This window comes from Canis lupus, chromosome 28 (genome assembly GCF_011100685.1).
Source record: "Canis lupus familiaris isolate Mischka breed German Shepherd chromosome 28, alternate assembly UU_Cfam_GSD_1.0, whole genome shotgun sequence".
NCBI lineage: Eukaryota > Metazoa > Chordata > Mammalia > Carnivora > Canidae > Canis > Canis lupus.
Window position 1 is genome coordinate 27,258,332 of NC_049249.1, and position 18,402 is coordinate 27,276,733.

The 18,402-nt window shown below is 34.4% G+C and overlaps 1 protein-coding gene across 5 annotated transcripts in view; it reads left to right on the forward strand.

Annotated features, from left to right (window-relative positions):
* Nucleotides 1-18,402, forward strand: part of CCDC172 (coiled-coil domain containing 172) — a 57,610-nt gene that overhangs the window by 3,146 nt on the left and 36,062 nt on the right. Inside the window, exon 3 of one of the 5 annotated variants that reach the window (XM_038578896.1) lies at nucleotides 13,767-13,887. The exons of the other annotated variants lie outside the window; for them this stretch is intronic. Within the exon in view, the coding sequence (XP_038434824.1) occupies nucleotides 13,825-13,887 (63 nt within the window). The 5' untranslated portion in view covers nucleotides 13,767-13,824. The remainder of the gene's footprint in view (nucleotides 1-13,766; nucleotides 13,888-18,402) is intronic. 5 annotated transcript variants of the gene reach the window in all.

Here is an 18,402-nt window from a genome sequence, read left to right on the forward strand (position 1 = left end):
AAACGGCTTGTGTGTGTGTGTGTGTGTGTATATATGTGTATGGACAAAGATTTTAAAAGTGGAATCACAATTATAATGTAAATGACTAATGGGAAGAACTAAAGAAGTAATCATAAATTGATTTCTTGTATATTTTATTCTCAGAGTTAATTATATGTCTGCCAATAACAATGAAAATATATTTACTTGAATATTTGATTTGGCATTTATTGACCAATTTATCAAGTAGAAGCAGCATTGGGAGAAACTAGAACATAATTTGAATAGGCCAGTGCTTGAGCTATTTGTACAGTGATACATTCAGACAATATTTGGGGCATTTATTTTGGAAGTTGCTTGTGGTTAAAAAATGTATTTAGGAAGTACAGTACTCGTGTTTTTTTTTTTTTTTTTTTTTTCTGTTCTGTTCTGTAAAACCCTGGTAGCATGTAATTAGAACTTGAATGATAGCATTTGCCTTTCAGGGCTCAATGAGTCCTTTAAAATATATGGTTGCAAAAGTCTCAGATTATATAGTATGAGTACTTTGTGAATTGGAGAGCTACAGTATGGGTGGTTAGGTTTGGTAATATGAAAACAGAAAGACAGGAACATGCCCTGGATTGCATTAATGCTTACCAATATAACATACCTAAAGCTCCTGATAGTCAAGGAAAGGTTTTTTTAGTATTGATGACAGAGCAAATCAAAATTAAGGACTTATAGAACATTTGTAATTTCTCCTAAGCATTTTTTTTCTGTTTTAAAAGTATTATATAGTTAAAATTTAGGCATTTAATATGTATAAACATATTATAAAAAAAAAATGCCATACTGTCTCAAGAGAAAGTAAAGAGAGGAAAGTCTGAGGCTGGCTACTTTAATTTTTCTTTTCCCAATTTTAACTTACTATGTAAACATTAAAGCAGTACTAAAATAATATGTCATGAATTTTTAAAAGAAAGTTAATTATATTGAAATAAACAAGTAACTTAAGGTAGCTTCATTTACTTTTCTTCAAAATGCACACATTACTTTTTTTTAGTTGGTAAAAACCCTCCCAGTAGGAGACCCTCCCAGAACAGCAGACAAAGTCATATCTGTTAGTACTCTATTACTCTACTACCTAAAGAGGGAAAGAACAAAATCACAAATTGTTATCATGTATAATACTGAAATGGAGTTTTGTTATGGAGATTTTTCCTTTTGTAAAAATTGTGACAAAAATTTATAGCCTTTTTAATTTTATTGATTAGAAGTTACTCAAAAACATAAGTAAAAGGCAGTCTGGGTGGCTCAGCAATTTAGCCCTGCCGTCGGCCCAGGGTGTGATCGAGTCCTGCGTCCGGCTTCAGTCTCCCTGCATGGAGCCTGCTTCTCCCTCTGCCTGTGTCTCTGCCTCTCTCTCTCTCTCTGTCTGTGTCTCTCATGAATAAATAAATAAAATCCTAAAAAAAGTTTAAAAAACATAAGCAATAAAGTGAATTATTTAACCTCAATTTTAGAAAATAACATGAAAATTCTGTTTATCACAATTTAATACTTTTCTATATATAGTTTTGTTCATTGTGACCAAGACACTTTTGAGGGTAGTTATACTTAGTTGCTTGCATTCTCTCTGACTTTTTCACGTGAAAGTCCTTTAAGCAAAATCCTTCCTTGTCCTAAGCATGTATAGCTGATTTTTTAAAAAATATGGTCTAGAACTTTAGGTATTCTGTCTCTTATACATTCACTTTGGTCATATGTACAATTCCATAGCCAGTGGATGTATTTCAGAGTCTGAAGTCCATTCTACAAAGTATTTTTCTTTTACATTCAGGATACTTGATAAAGGTTTGGTAGATGTTTTCTTTACTCCCCAGTGCTACTTCCAGAACATTTCTCTAACCACTTATGATGGCTCTTGCTATGTTCTACCAACTTTTCCCAGCTTCTTTTTTCTGTTATCCTGCTAATTCAGTGATACTCTCTTTTGCTCTTAGGATTTGGTACCTGGTCCCAGGCTTCCACTTTGTCTCAACTCTTGCCATCATTGTGAATAATGTTGTCTGTAGGGACCATTCAGCTACCAATCTGGCCTGTTCTTTGCTCGCCACGGTTTCAGTAACCTTTTTCTCTTTTCCACTGCAGCCACCTATTTCCATAATCATACTGTGCCATCACCTAAAACCATTTCACTTTCAAAATCAATAAAACATTTCACTTTTCTTCCACGCTCTTTGTTCTCTAATTTCATCAGGACCTTGTGTCCATTTCTGTCTTTCTCCACTAGTACTTGTCTGTGTATTCATTTCCTTCTTTATTCTTAGATTTTATGGTTGGTCATTCCACTCTTCTTCCTGACTCCTCTCTCATTTTTTTTCAACCCCTGGCAAGACTCCAACTCCATGTGAACCAATTGTCTGTGTCAGCACTCAGTTCCAGGGGAGATTAGATCCAGTATTCATGAATGTTACCTTCAGTTCAACTGAGATCTCCATACTGCCTGGAAATACTACTACATTCCTTTTTCACTCTGTAATAACTGTTTAAACCTTCACTCTTCTCATACATATTATTCTCTCTTCTGAACTACTTAACTCTCAGGAGATAACTTTGCATTTTGTTTCAGGGAAAATAGACCATCCACCAGGAAATTTTTTATTTTCCTACCTGGTGTTCTCCAAACCCATGGTGAAGATCATCTTCTCCCCTTTTCTTCCTGTTATGAAGGATATGCCCTTCCTCCTGACAAAGGACAATTCTATCTATGTTTCAAATCTCATCATCTCCTGTATCATCATTATCATTGTTATTATGCATATTAATGGGAAGGGACCTATAGAGAGATAGGTTGAAGATAAGACTAGAGAGAAAAGATAATCATCCCTAAAAGTCCCTAAAAAGGTAGAAGAAGGATGGGTGGGATCCAGATCATAAGGTAAGAATTAGCCTTTGATGAGAGGAGGGATACCTCTTCTGTTGTAAAACTGCCTGGGTGGCTCAGTCCATTAAGCATCTGCCTTTGGCTCAGGTCATAATCCCAGGGTCCTGGGATCCAGCCCAGCTTTAAGCTCCCTGCTCAGCGGGGAGTCTGCTTCTCCCTCTTCCTTTTGTTCATGCTCTCTCTCCCTTGCTCTCTCCAATAAATAAATAAAATGTTTTTAAAAAGCCTTAAAAGTAATAGGTAGTATTGAATAAATCATTATTATATATCAGGTCTTATGCTAAGCATTTTACAAACCTGATCTCAATTAATTCTCACAAGAATCCTGTGAGGTTGGTAGAATTATTCTCCCATTATTCATTTGAGAAAACTGAGACTTGGAAACCAAGTACCTTGCGTGAGATCATGTAAGTGGCAAGCAATAGATGTAAGATTTGAAGGTATATAGGGTTAACTAGAGAGCCCTTACTCTTAAACCCTGTAGTATAGTGCAAAGAATGGAATGAGGAAAAGATGAGGATATAGGAAAGTTTGGAGACAGTGCTAGGGAACTAAAGGCATAGTTCACTAAAAACCTTAGCTTTGTTAGTTCAACAATTTTGATGTATGTGTCATATGCGTTTAATGAAATTATTAATAAGAATGTGTCGTTTCTTTCTTCCTGTGCTTTTCCAGTTGGGTGGCCATATGCAAGCAAGGTAATAGCGTGAGTTTGCAGAAGTTTCCCTGTAATTGTAGGGGCTACTCATCAGGAAAGATCTATTTCAGTCAGGCAGTGGGTTAGCCCCTGAGGGTTTAGTCAGAAGTACTACCCCTTCCTTAGAGAGAAGGCTTCATCAGGTTAGGATGCTTTCGTTTGCAAACAACATAAATTGAGATCAAAACAACTTAATATTGAGAAACTATTGACATATATTTGAAAACCCAACATTTGATTCAGCGGTTATATCAGTTGGAATTGCATCAGGTTGCTTATAAAAAAAAAAAAAAAGTAACCATGGTGGCTTTACCAAATAAGGGGTTATTTGCTCCAGGAAGTCTGAAGTTGGAAACCCGGGGCCATTTATTAAAACTGCTCAAGGAAATCCTGAAAGACCCCAGCATATTCTTTCTGTTCCACTCTCCTTAGCCTGTGGCTTTAGTCCTTATAGTCCTAGTACTGCTCTATCCTCAGGCATCATATCTGAATTCCAGCTGGAAGAAGAGGAGAGCATGAAAATCAAAAAGTCAAAAGACTTCTCCTCATGTGGCTTTTTCATTGTTTTGGTGGAAGGGAAGTCCTCTCTAAGGACTTAGTCCTGAATCTTAAGGATTAGAATTTTGCCACATGATCAACCCTGGAAAATGGAGACTGGGAATGTAAATACTTTTAACTGGATATGTTACTGCTCTGAATAAAATTGGAATTTTATTAATAAAGAATAATGGCAGAATGCTCGTTGTTCTTGTGTTCCCCTAAAAATAACTAACAAGTCCTAGAGTCATGCTTTCTCCTTCTAAATCAGGAAGAGAGGGAAAAGGAAGTTTGTAGAAACTTTCTCTGAAAATCAAGAAATTATCCTCATCAGATACTTTCTTACATCTCATATCCACAAATTGTGGCCAAGTGTAGTAAATTCTCCCAAATTCAGGGGGCTGTCTAGGGATGGCACAGGTTTCTAAAAACTAATAATTAACCAAGGAAAGGAAGAATGCATATTTTGGAGGCAACTACAGTGTCTACAACAAGTATTTTGGTAGTGGTTAAAGCCAGAATGGCCATGTAAAGAGTCCCTATAGTTGGTTGAAATATGTAAGATTAATAGATTATATTTAACATTTAATCTTAGTATGATTTATCATATATGAAAGAATATAATGCAAAGTTTTCCCTTGTAAGTTATCCCTCAGTCAAGCAAGAGGTCTTTTATGTTCAGGTCGTTATAAAGCCTTTTTTTTTTTTAAAGATTTTATTTATTTATTCATGAGAGACACAACAGAGAGAAAGAGAGAGAGAGAGAAAGAGAGAGAGAGAGGCAGAGAGAGAAGCAAGAAGCTCCATGCAGGGAGCCGTACGTGGGACTCGATCCCGGGTCTCCAGGATCACGCCCTGGGCTAAAGGCAGCGCTAAACCGCTGAGCCACCCGGGTTGCCCCTCATTATAAAGTCTTAATGTTACTACATGCGCTTAAAATTCCTTTATTTTATTTTGAAGAAGAACTGAATGATAGTTTGAAATACTTGAAGGGGGATCCCTGGGTGGCGCAGCGGTTTGGCGCCTGCCTTTGGCCCAGGGCGCGATCCTGGAGACCCGGGATCAAATCCCACATCAGGCTCCCAGTGCACGGAGCCTGCTTCTCCCTCTGTCTGTGTCTCTGCCTCTCTCTCTCTCTCTCTCTGTGACTATCATAAATAAAAAAAAAAAAAAAAAAAAAAGAAATACTTGAAGGAATCACCTGATTGAATTGATTTTTAAAAGTAGACAAAGACATTTAACAGATTTAGTTACTATTCCTGGGACTTTGACCTCAAAATTATAAATGCTAAATTTCATTGTGAAAAAGCCACTAAATAATGACAAAAAAATCCAAAAATCTCTAAAATATAATAATGTAATTTAAAAAGGGGGTACATAAGTATGATACCATTTAAAAACACACAGAACATCTATGAGGGATTATAAATAAATAGTGGAAGTATAATGACATGCTGGAATGATAAGTAGCAATATCAAGTAGTGATTATCTCTGATGGGGTAGATGATAAATGTAATCAGGGAAGGGTATACAGGGCACTTTATACACATACGGTTTAATTTCTTAAGTTGGGGGTGAGGGCATAGCTGTTATGTGACTTTTAAAAATACGTTTTAAAAATTACAAAGCAGTGTTTTTTAGTCTATTCAAAAAGTTATGCAATCATCCCTAATAGAGAATATTTTCATCACTCCAAAAAAGAAACGCTAAGCACTTAGCATTCCTCCTCCATCCCTTCAAACCCCACCAGCCCTAAGTCACCACTAATCTACTTCTGTCTCCAGATATTGCATAGAAGTAGAATCCTTTGATAGATGGCCTTTTCTGACTGGCTTCTCTCACTGAGCATATTTTCATGGTTCATCCATATTGTAGCATATATCACTACTTCATTCCTTTTTATGGCTGAATACTATATTCCATCACATGGTTATACCAAATTAGTTTATCCATTCATCAGTTAATAGACATATGGTTGTTTCCACTTTTTAGCTATAATGAATAATGTCACTATGAATATTTGTCTACAAGTTTGTGTCTGAACATATAATTTCAGTTCTCCTGGGTATTCCATCCAGGAGTGGTATTTCTGGTTCACATGGTAAGGATGGGTTTAACTTTTTGAGGAACTGCCAGACTGTTTGCATAGCAGCAGCACCTTCTTACTTTCCACCAGCAGTATACCATGGCTCCAGTTTCTCTATATCCTTGCCAACACTTGTTATTTTCTGGGTTTTTTTTTTTTAATTTGTTTTGTTTTTGTGTTATAGTCATCTTAGTGGGAGTAGGGCAGTATCTGCTTTATACTTTGGTTTTGGTTTATATGTCAAGTTCCTTAATGACATTAATGCTGAACATCTTTTCAGGTGCTTATTGGCCGTTTGACACACTCATTCTTAAGATGAGCTGCTTGATTAATGGTTATGTCCATGGTTCCAATTCTTTTATGAGGGGGCTGGTCTCTGAGAAGTAGTGATCTCTCTTCATTTTGACAGAACTGAAATGATTATATTTCTAAATGAAGTGAAAAATATTATATATAGCATTTATTGAACTCCTTTTTCTCAACTTTGTTTTCATGATCTTAAGAAAATCCAAAGAATATTTCAGGGTAATAGCAGTTTAGAGCAAACTCTACAACAGTATGCTAGATAGCCTTTCTATTTGCAAGTGCTTATAAATCAGAAAAGTTGCACACTTCCTGGCTTGGGCCCACAAAGTGGAAAATCTACTGCACTGCTTCTAATTGTATAAAATCTACCACCAATGTGCCTATTTCTTTCTTCTTTTCTTTTCTCTTTAAAGAGCTACTCTAAGTAAATTGTTTAGGCTAAAATGTTAGAAATGTTCTCAACAGAAAACAAAAAACAAAACCAAAAACAAAACTTCCTTTCCAGGAACTGAGAGAAGGGTTCTCTAATTAAAGAACACTACGTTTGTGTCTCAGTGTGCAGAAAGCATGAGATTACATTTAGTTTGCTGACCTCCTAGGACTATACAGCACAAAAGAATGCCCTTTCAAAAGTTTGCTTTTTTGCTTTTTGTGATTTTTTAGAAAATCAATTAACTGTTTTCCTCATTTCTAAATATCTCCAATCACACATTGGATAATTATTCATTTAACAAACATTCATTAAGCAACATCTACATTGCACCATGAATAACTGGAAATAAATTACATAATGACTTTCTACCTTAATTTGGGAGTTGACATCAAATAGCTTCAAGTGCATAAACTTAACTATGAATGCAAAATTCTTGATGTTCTCCTTTCTAAAAAAAATCTGTAATAACTTCTGATGTTTTCTGTGTGGTTCTGTAAAGAAAAACTTCACTTTTGTCATGAGTAATTAAAGCATAAAAATAGATGAGGTCACTGGATGTGCTTAGAGAATAGCATTTGGCATTTTTGTGGGGATAATCTAATTTTCTAAGGGTGTTTACCTTTGTAGTGGGTTCTTTTGTTCTTGGATATGCCAGCCATTTTTTTACTTCAGGGATTTTTTACCTGCTATCTCTTCTGCCTAAATGCTTTTTCCATCAGCTAGTGGGGTTTTGTGTACACTTCTTTGAGGTCTTTTTCAGTAGGGTGACCAACCATTCCACTGGAATATGAAACTTTACATCAAGACAGTTGCATGCAAATCTTGATGGTTGGTTACCTGAGGTTGCAGTTGCCACTTTAGACCTATGGTTTTTGTATGATCTGCAACCATAGGCATCCCCAAGACTCTTTCAGGAGGTCTGGGAGGTCAGACTTTTTTCTTAACAATGCAGAGGCATTTTTTGCCATTTTCACTGTGCGCACATGCACATTGATGCTAAGTAAAGGCAATGATGAGTAAATCTGTTGGTGTCCTAGCACAAATCAAGGCAGTAGCACCAAACTGTACTAGTAGTTATTGTACTCTTCACTGACATAAACTCACAGTAAAGGACAAAACCCGCCAGTTTCACTAAATGCCTTGTTTTGAAGCTGACCGTGGAGTATGAGTTTTTAATATTGCGTGTGATGAAATGATAGGTTCACATAAAGTACTACTGTATTCCAAAGTACAATGATTGTCTCAAGGGTGAGCACTTACGTGATTCAGTTACAAAATGAACTAGCTCTTTTTTTCTGGAACACCATTTTTACTTGAATAACTGACAGACTGTAGTTATTTAAACTTGAATACTTGGCAAAATTTTCTCAAAAATGAAGTGACCCTGACATTTTAAGGCAAACAACTGATAGTAGTAGTAGTATCTTGCCAATGATAATATTCAGCCTTTCAAACAAAAATTAGAATTTTGGAAGACTCATATCTGTCACTATAAACTTGATAGCATTTTTCCCAATACTTAAGATTTTTCTGATGAGTTTGTTGATGATATTAATGAATGTTATTTTTTAGTATCATATTATGACATGCATCAACATTTGGAGGATCTGAATACTTCAGTGAAGCAGCATTTCCCAAATGGCCAACATATAATGTTACAAAACCACTCATGGATAAAAGATTCTCTGAAAGCACAAGATAGACCAATTGATTTTATTGTAACAGAAGGTGAAAAGTTTATTGAATTAGTTTCAGATTCTACATTGCAACTAACCTTTAAGGAATTACCACTAGTTTAATTTGGGTGCAGTATCAAGCATACCCACAATCATTTGAAAAGGGTATTAAAATATGTTCTGTGAGGCCAGATTTTCTTCATATACTTCAACCAAAAAAACTTATTTTGAAAGATTGAATAAAGAAGCAGATATGAGAATCCAGTTGTCTCCTATTAAGCCAGACATTAAAAAAGATTCACAAAAAATGTAAATGCAACTCTTCTTACTATTTTTGGGGGGTATATTATTTTTTCATAAATATATGTTTTTAAATATGCAATAAATTTATTGGTAGTTCTTAATTAAATGTTTCTTAAAATTTCTCAGTTTTAATATTTGATACAGAAAATATTGATAGGTCTAGCTTATAAAAATAATCAAAAATATCAATAATTTTTTAAGACTATAAAGTCCTTAAAGACAGAAAAGGCTTCAGACCAAAAAGTTTGGTTATGACTACTGAAGAGGATCCTCCCTGACCTCCAGGATATAAAATAGTATCATACCATCCCATCTCTGTCTATTCACAGTCCTTTAGTTTGTAACACTTACTGCATCTTGACATATCTTATATTGATCTGTTTATTACTTGTCTCCCCCACCAATGAACTGTACGCTCCACAAGGAATACAAATTTATTTAATTTGTTCACAACTGTTATTTCCAGTATCTAGAATGGTGCTTGGGTTGCAGTGGTCTTAAATAAATATTGCTGGATGACTATATTAAAACTTTTCTCATATAATTCTGTTTTCTGTGAATTCTGCTTGTTTCAACTGATGGCTTTCTTATGTAGTTGTATTTTGTTATGAGCTTTATTTTTTTTTTTGTGTGTGTGTTTTTTTTTTGTTATGAGCTTTAAATATTTCTATTGTGAACTTATTTTTCACGGGGTTTATGTTTCTTAGGAATATCACATATTCTTTTGATAAAAAAAGACTGCTATGAAGCAGTTTCACCCCTATTGCCAGGGCCTTAACAAGTTTCACTTGTTCAGGACCATTTTTATGTTAACTTCTGAGCTTAGGATTTCTGCAGTACATGAATAAGAGATATATGAATTTCCTATCCATGAACCGTTCAAGCTTGGGGTTGGAGCTTCTTGGGAATGACTCCTTCCACTCATGACTCAATGGTGGCAGCTTGTTTATGTGCTGCTTCTCTAAAACAGTGAATGGAGTTTTGTTATTCCACGTGCACAACTGGCTAGACACTTCTCAATTCCTGACTTTATCCAGTGAGCCTAGTTCCAGCTCCTTCTGGTCTTGACTTTTGGTCTTATGTGAGCATTTAAAACCTTAACCCCTAACACCTGTATCCAATCTCAAAGATTTCCCTTGGGCTTTAACTCTAGCACAACATCTTTACCTTGAGTCATCTCTTTGTTTCTGGTATGACGATTTCCCATTCTTGCTTTCAGATTGGCTGTGTAAACAGTATCTGTTTTAAATGTAGTTCTAGTTTGTATAGCATTTCTCTATATTTGAGTAAAAAGTGCGTCCTTCCCACATTTTGCTTAGACTGCCATATTAACCAGAATTCTTCACTTTAAAATTTCATAATGCTTCAACTTCCTCATTCTTGAGTTCTTATTTCTTTTTTATCTTTTGGTCAATCTGTATAATTGTTAAAGTAATTCTTCAGGAAAAATATGTGCATGATGGATTTTCTAAGCCATTAAGATTTTAAATTTCTTTCTATTGTTTTCACACTTAAATGAAAGCTTGTCTGTATACAGAATTCTTGGCTCACACCTGTTTTTAGAAAATTATGTAGATCTAGCGCTCCTGATTTTTTAAGTTTTTACTTAAATTCCAGTTAGTTAACATACAATGTAATATTACTTTCAGGTGTATAATTTAGTGATTCAGTACTTACATATAACACTCAGTGCTCATCACAACAAGTAGCACTACTGATTTTTGAAATTTATTAATGCAGAAGAGATATATTGAAATCAGCCTGGTTTTTAAAAGTCCTTTTCAGGTAACCTGTTTTAATTTTTCTTTCCTGATTGATTGTACAGATTTTTTTTATCCTTATCATTCCAAATTTGTTCACATATGTATCTATTAGTTTTGTCTAGACCATAGATGAGTCTCCCATTTTAACCTCAACTATTAATTGTGATTTCTTTATCAAGTATTCCTATTGCTTATAAGATTAGATCTTTGCTCTCTCTTCTCTGAACCCATCATCTACTCAGCAGCCTTGGAGAACTCCTTATACTTTACATTACTGATTCCATCTTTTGCAGTATTGGCTGTATTATTTAATACTGTGTAAATTTAAAAGCTCTGTTGGGCTCTTCTTTTTTATATTTCTTTCATTTCCTATCTTCCTTTTTATCTCAGCTTGTATTTTTATCTAAATCTTTTATGTCCTTACTTGCTCTTGTTTTTTAGGGGACATACCTTTGCATCCTCTTGAGGACATTACATAATTGACTGACAAAATTTATCTTTTTGCACCCTATAGCAGTAATCTATTTTAGAGACTTAAAGTTCTGTAAGCTTTTGGGCAATTCACCATTTATCTACCATTACAGTATTTTTTTGGTGGGGTTTATGCTGTTATTATGTGAGAACTGTCCAGACTTACAGCTTGCCAACAGATACAGTATATACATTGTTCCTTATCCCATCCTTGTTTTCTCTAGTTCTTAAAGAATGAACTGTCTTCCTAAAGCTAAAGCTGCTGGTTGACAAGTTGATGTGAATATCCCCAACCTAGTTTCTTGTAGTATACTTGACTGAGGTATGATCTCTTCTTGCTCATGTGCCAAGTTTTCTTACTATGAGGAGGAAAATGTATGTTTTAAAGAATCTGTGAAATTTTATAGTTTTCCATTAAAAGCAGTACATGAAAAATCACTACCTGCAGCATTCCATTGTTTTATATCCTGACAGAATAGGAAGATGTAGTGATAGGTAAGATAAGGTACTGCCCCCCTGAATTGTCAAATAGCATAGAAGTTACCTTATTTCCAAAAAAAAAAAAAAAAAAAAGAAGTTACCTTATTTCAAACTATCTGCACAGTGAGTCTTTCTGATTAAGAAGTATCATTACAGATGTTCTTGGCCTATTAGTATTTGTGCATTACTGCTCTTTCCCTAATCAGATTAATATCTAGCAAAATCAGCAGTTCTTTGGAAATAGGAGTTTTATTTGAGGAAAAGGGGAAGAATATGTTTGGAGTATGGGAGTTATTTTGAGAAGGTTAGACTTAGGTTGTCTATGGATTTTGTAACACCAGATGGTTCAAAAAAGGAGAATGGAAGAGGTTAAAAGCAAACTGGCTACCCACAGTTGTGCCTGTGATCTTGAGGTTGGTAAAAAGAATATCTCATATAGCCTTTGGTACTTAATGTGGTTTTATGAATTGTTATTGCCTGAATTAATATCTCAAGATAAATTGAAAGGTTGCCTACCTCAGCTTCTTTGATTCAGTCTAGTTCCATGGCTTTAAATATAGTCCAGTTTTTCCTGGTTAAAATTCTAATTAATTCCTTCTGAGAAAAGACAGAAAAGAGGAAGGAATGGGAGATATGTGACTGCCACAGTAGGATAAAGGATTAGGTTGTTCCTCTAAAATTGTCTTTTTCTCTTTATTATGAAGCTCCTTTTCCTTTCTCTTTTATGAGGAGCATTTCCTTATGTTGCTAATAAGAGAAGGTTAAATTCTCAGGAAATATAAGGGCCTCCTACCATTATATTTGATGAACATACAGCAGACATTTTTTTTTCTGAATTGAACGAGCTTTGTTTTAATTCTTCATAAAAGTAGTATTTGTTTATTGCAAATTATCCCCAAAATAGAAACATGTAAAACACAGTTAAAACTATCCATAGTTCTACTGTATATACTATTTTCACAGGTCTTTCGAAATTATTTAAGTCCATGTATAATTTTCTTAAATGACTTGCTTTTTTCCCATTTACTGGGTTCCACATATCTCAGTAAATCTATATCTAAATAAACAGTTTTTAATAATTGTATAGTATTCCACTCAATGGCTATACCATATTTTAGTTAACTACTTTCCTACTGATAAATATTTATGATTATTATTAATAAATTATTATTAATATCACTGGGGTGGGATGACAGTCTTGCACATGCACCGTGATGCACTTAGATTTTTTAAGGATAAAGTCCTAGAAATCAAGTTTCTCTATCAGTAATTGTATACTTTTAAGACTTTTGATAATTTCTAAATTGTCCTCCAGAAGTTTTTCCAGTTTATTTTTGTATAATTTCACTACTCATATAATTGAAATGATCAATTCTTTTGGTAAGTATAAGAGAAAAATGTCATCCTTTTATGGTTTTAATTTGAATTTTTTGTTTACTTATATTTTTAATTTTGTTCATTGACTGCTAATATTTACCATGTGTTATACCTAGTCATATCCTCTCCTTGTTTTTTTCTTATTGACATCTAGCTTTTTATATGTTACAGATAATTACTCTTCTTTGTCATTTGTTGCAAATGTTATTTGTACAAAGCTTGCATTTTTATGACATATTTTATATAGTCAAAATTTAGAATGTTTGTGTTGCTAGAAATTTTAATCTTTTTTGTTTGTTTGTTCTGAAATCCATCTCAGACTTGGGAAAGCCTACCCTACTCCAAGATTTTAAACAATGTGTTTTTCCACATTTATTTGTATCTTTTATGTTCTTCAGTAGAGGTTCTTTTTTTTTAATATATGTCTTATATTTTCTAAGCTTATTTGTGTTTTCTTTATTTGGTTGCTGTTATGAATGAGATCTTTTCCATGCTTTTTTTCTATTTATTGTCGGTAACTAGAAAAGATGCTTAGTTTTTGATATTTGTTACTAACCTTTTTATTTAATTCTTTTTTTATTTCTAATAGTTTCTCAGTAGATTCATTTGGATTTGTTAGGTATGTGACAATGGCATTTGCGTAAACAAATGAAATTGTATACCAGCTTTTTTGATAATTATATCTTTTTTTTTTAACCATATTGTACTAATAAGAACTTCCCGAACAGATTTAAATAGCAGTGGTCTTATCTGGCATCCTAATAACCTTCAATGAGAAGATGAGAGATGAGCAAAGACTCAACTGAAGTAAAGGAGCAAACCAGGAGGAATCTGGGAAAAGATTTTCAGGTAGAGAGAACAGCCAGTGCAAAGACTATACGGAGTGAGTGTGCCTGGTATGTCCAAGGAATAATGAGGAAGCCAATGTAGCTACAGAGAGTGAATGAAGAGAATAATAGAAGATAAGGTTGGAGAGTGAATAAGGGAGTGCAGACCACAAAAAGTCTTACGAGCTATTGTAAGGACTAATATTTCCTAATATTGAAACTTCTGACGTTGGATCACTGTGTCATAGTGAATTTTAAGTACTAAATCTGTGGTTAAGAGATACATTTATAAAATATATATATATATATTTTTTTTACAAAACCTTAAATCTATCGATACAATATTCATTGATGTACTCTAGAATTTACAATGTCTATTATTGTAGTCATAACAAACACAGTCTTTCCCCGATTGCTATGAGCTTACAAATGTGAAATCTACATAACTCTTATGTAAAGTTGCCTTACACTATGAGGCAGACCATTTAATCAGCAAAATGTCAGTTCCTAAAGTCTGAGACTATTTTAAACAACAGCAACCACAACAAAGAGAAGCTTTATACTTTGCTTACTTGGACCTAAACATTAATTTAGAATCCTCAGTCATTTTCAATTTTCAAGTTCTTCTGGTAGAAAAATACCTAAAGGCACCCAGGCAGCAAGAGTAGTGAAGAGTCACAAATCATGGCTATGCTGAAAACTGACCTAGTTGACCAGATAAGTCAGCTCACTGGGAAAACTATAAGCTCTGTTGAAAAATCAAATATCCCAAGAGGAATAAAATGGAAAGAAAAAAATCTTTATTGCTGAGGGAAGCAGAATTAACCAGAATGTTGGCACTGCTATAAATTAAAATTTTCCAAAACAGCAATATTTTCTGACAAAGCTTGGCTGTTTGATTCTAGAATATAACTTTAAGGCTGCATGCAAATATTTTCTCTTCATTTGTAGTCAGGGGAAAAAGAGAGAAGAGAAAGAGAAATTTATATTAGTATAGGAACCTTCTACTCTTTTCTTTTTTTAGTCATACCCCTTGATATTCCTGGGTAACTTAGTTAGGAGATAGAGTTAGTGTCTCTTAAATGTTTATGGTAAGATGTCCAAGCTACCATAGATTATAAGATTGTGCCTCAATTAAAACCTGACTGGGAAAGATATGTTCAAAAATATTTTGGGAGGTGGTTCAAGATGGCAGCATAGGAATACCTGAACTCATCTCCCATGCACACACCAAATCTCCAGCTACATATTGAAAAATTCCTTCTGAAAAAGACCTGGAAACTAGCTGAAAAATTATTCCACAACAAAGGATAACAGACAGGGCCACACTGAAATGGGTGGGGGAGACAGAGACATAGTCTCACCAGACCTCCCTCCCTACATTGGCACAGCAACCCTTGATCAGGAGGGAGCTTACAAATATGGAGCTTCTCCCTGAGTAGCACATCAACATCAGGCACACCAATCCTTGGGACCTACATGGGAATGATGAACCCTCAAAACATCTGGCTTTGAAAACCAGTGGTGCTTATTACATCCAAGAGATCCAAAGGACTGTATGGAACTGAGATTCTGCTCTTAAAGGGCTCATATGTAGAATCATTTGCCCCAGAACTAGTACAAAAGCAGCAGTTTGAAAAGCACCTAGAGTATATATGTGTATATACATGTACACACACACACATACATATGCATGTGTGTAAAGGAGAAATTTATTTCTTAATCATAAAGCAACTGTCAGAGGGACATGGGCCTATGGGACTCTCTCCAGAGATGGCGGCACAGGCGGGGCACCATTTTTTCACTCTTCCTCTACCTTGTGCCATTTTGCTGACTTGCTAGCACCAATGTTGGTGGGAGCCATTTTTGCACTCTCCCTTTACCTTCCTTGTACTGGTAGGTGCACACAGTCATAGCACTTTCCAATTTCCCTGCTAACACTAGTGGATGTGCCCTACCCCTGCACTCTCCTGCTGCCTTGCTAAAACTGGTGAACATACAGAAAAAAAAATCACTCTGATTTAAAGATAAGCAGAGAATCTAAATAAATATTTTTCCAGAGAAGACATACAAATGGCCACCAGGCACATGGAAAATGTTCAGCATTACTGATCATCAGTAAAATATAAATCAATATCACAATGAGATATCACTTCATATCTGTTAGGATGGTTATAATAAAAAAGATAAATAAACAAAAGACAAGAAATAACAAGTGTTGGCAAGGATATGAAAACAGAACCCCCTCACACTGTTGGCAGTAATATAAATTGGTACAACTACTATGGAAAATGGTGTGGGGGGTCCTCAAAAAATTAAAAACAACTACCATTATGATCCAGCAATTCCACTTCTGGGTATTTATCCAAAGAAAATAGGAACAATAATTTGAAAAGATATGTGTATCCCTATGATCATTGTGGCACTATTTACAATAGCCAAGATAAGGAAACAATCTAAGTATCCATCAGTGAATGAATGGATAAAGAAGATGTGGTAAGTACATAATGGAATACTACTCAGCCATAAAAAAAGAATGAAATCTTGCCATTTGCAACAACATGGATGGACCTTGAGGGTATTATGCTAAGTGAGGTAAATCAGATAAAGACAAATACTATATGATTTCACTTGTATTTGGAATTTAAACAAACTAACAAAGAAAAACCAAACTAACAGATACAGAGAATAGATTGGTAGTTACCAGTAGGGAGGAGTTTGGGTGATGGGCAAAGTGAGTGAAGAGGGTCAAGAAGTACAGTCTTCCGGTTACAAATAAATCATCATGTCATAGTACTCAGCCTGGTGACCACGTCAGTGATATTGAAAGTTCCTAAGAGGATAAATCTTAAAAAGTTCTCCTAATAAGAAAAAGAAGATTTTATAACTTTGGTGACAAATGGTAACTACACTTGCTCTGGTAATTATTTGACAGTGTATATAAGCATCAGATCATTTTGTTGTACACTCAAAACTAATATAATGTTATATGTCAATTATACCCTAGTTAAAATTATTTTTAAGTCACAGTTTTACATTTCTTCTAATATCTTTCCAATTCTGATCCCCACCCATCACTCTTACAACAAGAGATATTTCTGATAATTTATTCTGTGAAATGACCTTATCTTATGATCATAGCAATATGTTTGGGGTTATATTTGGAATTATTTACCTATTTTACACATCAGAGGGTCTGGTTTTCAAACACAAGAGTGTGAAAAATAGTTTACAGAGTTGGTTGTGATAACAGCAAAAACAAAAGAAATAATGAGAAACACATTCTGCAAGTAGGGGGCCATGAAAAGCTATTTCAGTTTTTAAGAGTAACAACGTATGCTTAGCAAAGAGGAACTGGGAAAATCCAAAAGTCTTTGTCCGTTAATTTTTCATTAAAATATGAAAAAACTCTATTAATAATAGACCTGGGTAGCTACTGCAACTCTAACTTACCTTTGTCTTCACCATGTGAATCATCATATTGTGGACAATAATTTTACTGACTTGAGCTTTCCCAAACTCCAGTCTTTTTTTCTATTATGCTTTTTCTTTTACTTGCCAATTCCTTCTTGTATTAAATGTTCTCATCACAGATCCTAAGTGAATTTAAAAATTAGTGTTACTGTAATTTTTCTGTAGTTATTGACTCTGGAACTTCTTTAGGTTGCTCTACAGAGGAAAATGTGGAAGTAAAAGATAAAGGCAGAGTATAAGACAGAAAGTGGGAATAATGATGAGAAGCAGGCCAATAATAATAATAAAGTAATAATAAAAATAACAACAACAAAGAAGCAGAAAAGACCTCAAAATGATAATTCCCATAGAAGTTCAGGGGAAGAGGAAATTTATAGTTATACCTTTCTTATAAAGCTTTTGAATAGCTGTCTACTTTTCATTTGGGGTATATAGGTTTCATTTTTCAGATTATGGTAAAATATTCCAATTAAATGACAGCTTGTCTAATAGCTCTCTTTAATATTTATTTTCTTTTTTAGGAAAGAGGACATGAGCTCAGTGTAATTTTAGATCTTAGTTGGTAATAGCTGGAATGGGACACCTTAATTTTTTATTTCTTAACATAAGGCTCTTTGAATCTGAATAATAAATTTAGTTATGTCTTACTTAAAAATTTCTTAGTCTGATTAATATTTTCTTCATTTTTGGGTTTCATCATAGGTCTTTCACAACAGATTCTGATTGTGGCAGAAACAATCAGAATTCAGGAACTTTGATTCATACGTGACATACCTTATTGAATTAAAATTTATCCAGCCCAGTATTTGGTCTTAAAGCAATCTTGAATGCATTCATGCTTACCCTCCAGAATAGCAATTCTGAGAGTTGGGTATACTACAAGCAACCTTTTCTCATTAAGTTCTGATACTTTTTGTGTTTCTCAAACTTACATACTTTACCCTTCTACTATTACAGAGAATGGAGTTCCTTTTAGTTCCAAAAGTATCTCAATTACTTTGAAATAGTTCTAGTCCCATAGAAGAAAGGAAATCGGAAGAGCTGGATTTTAGTCCTTGGTTTG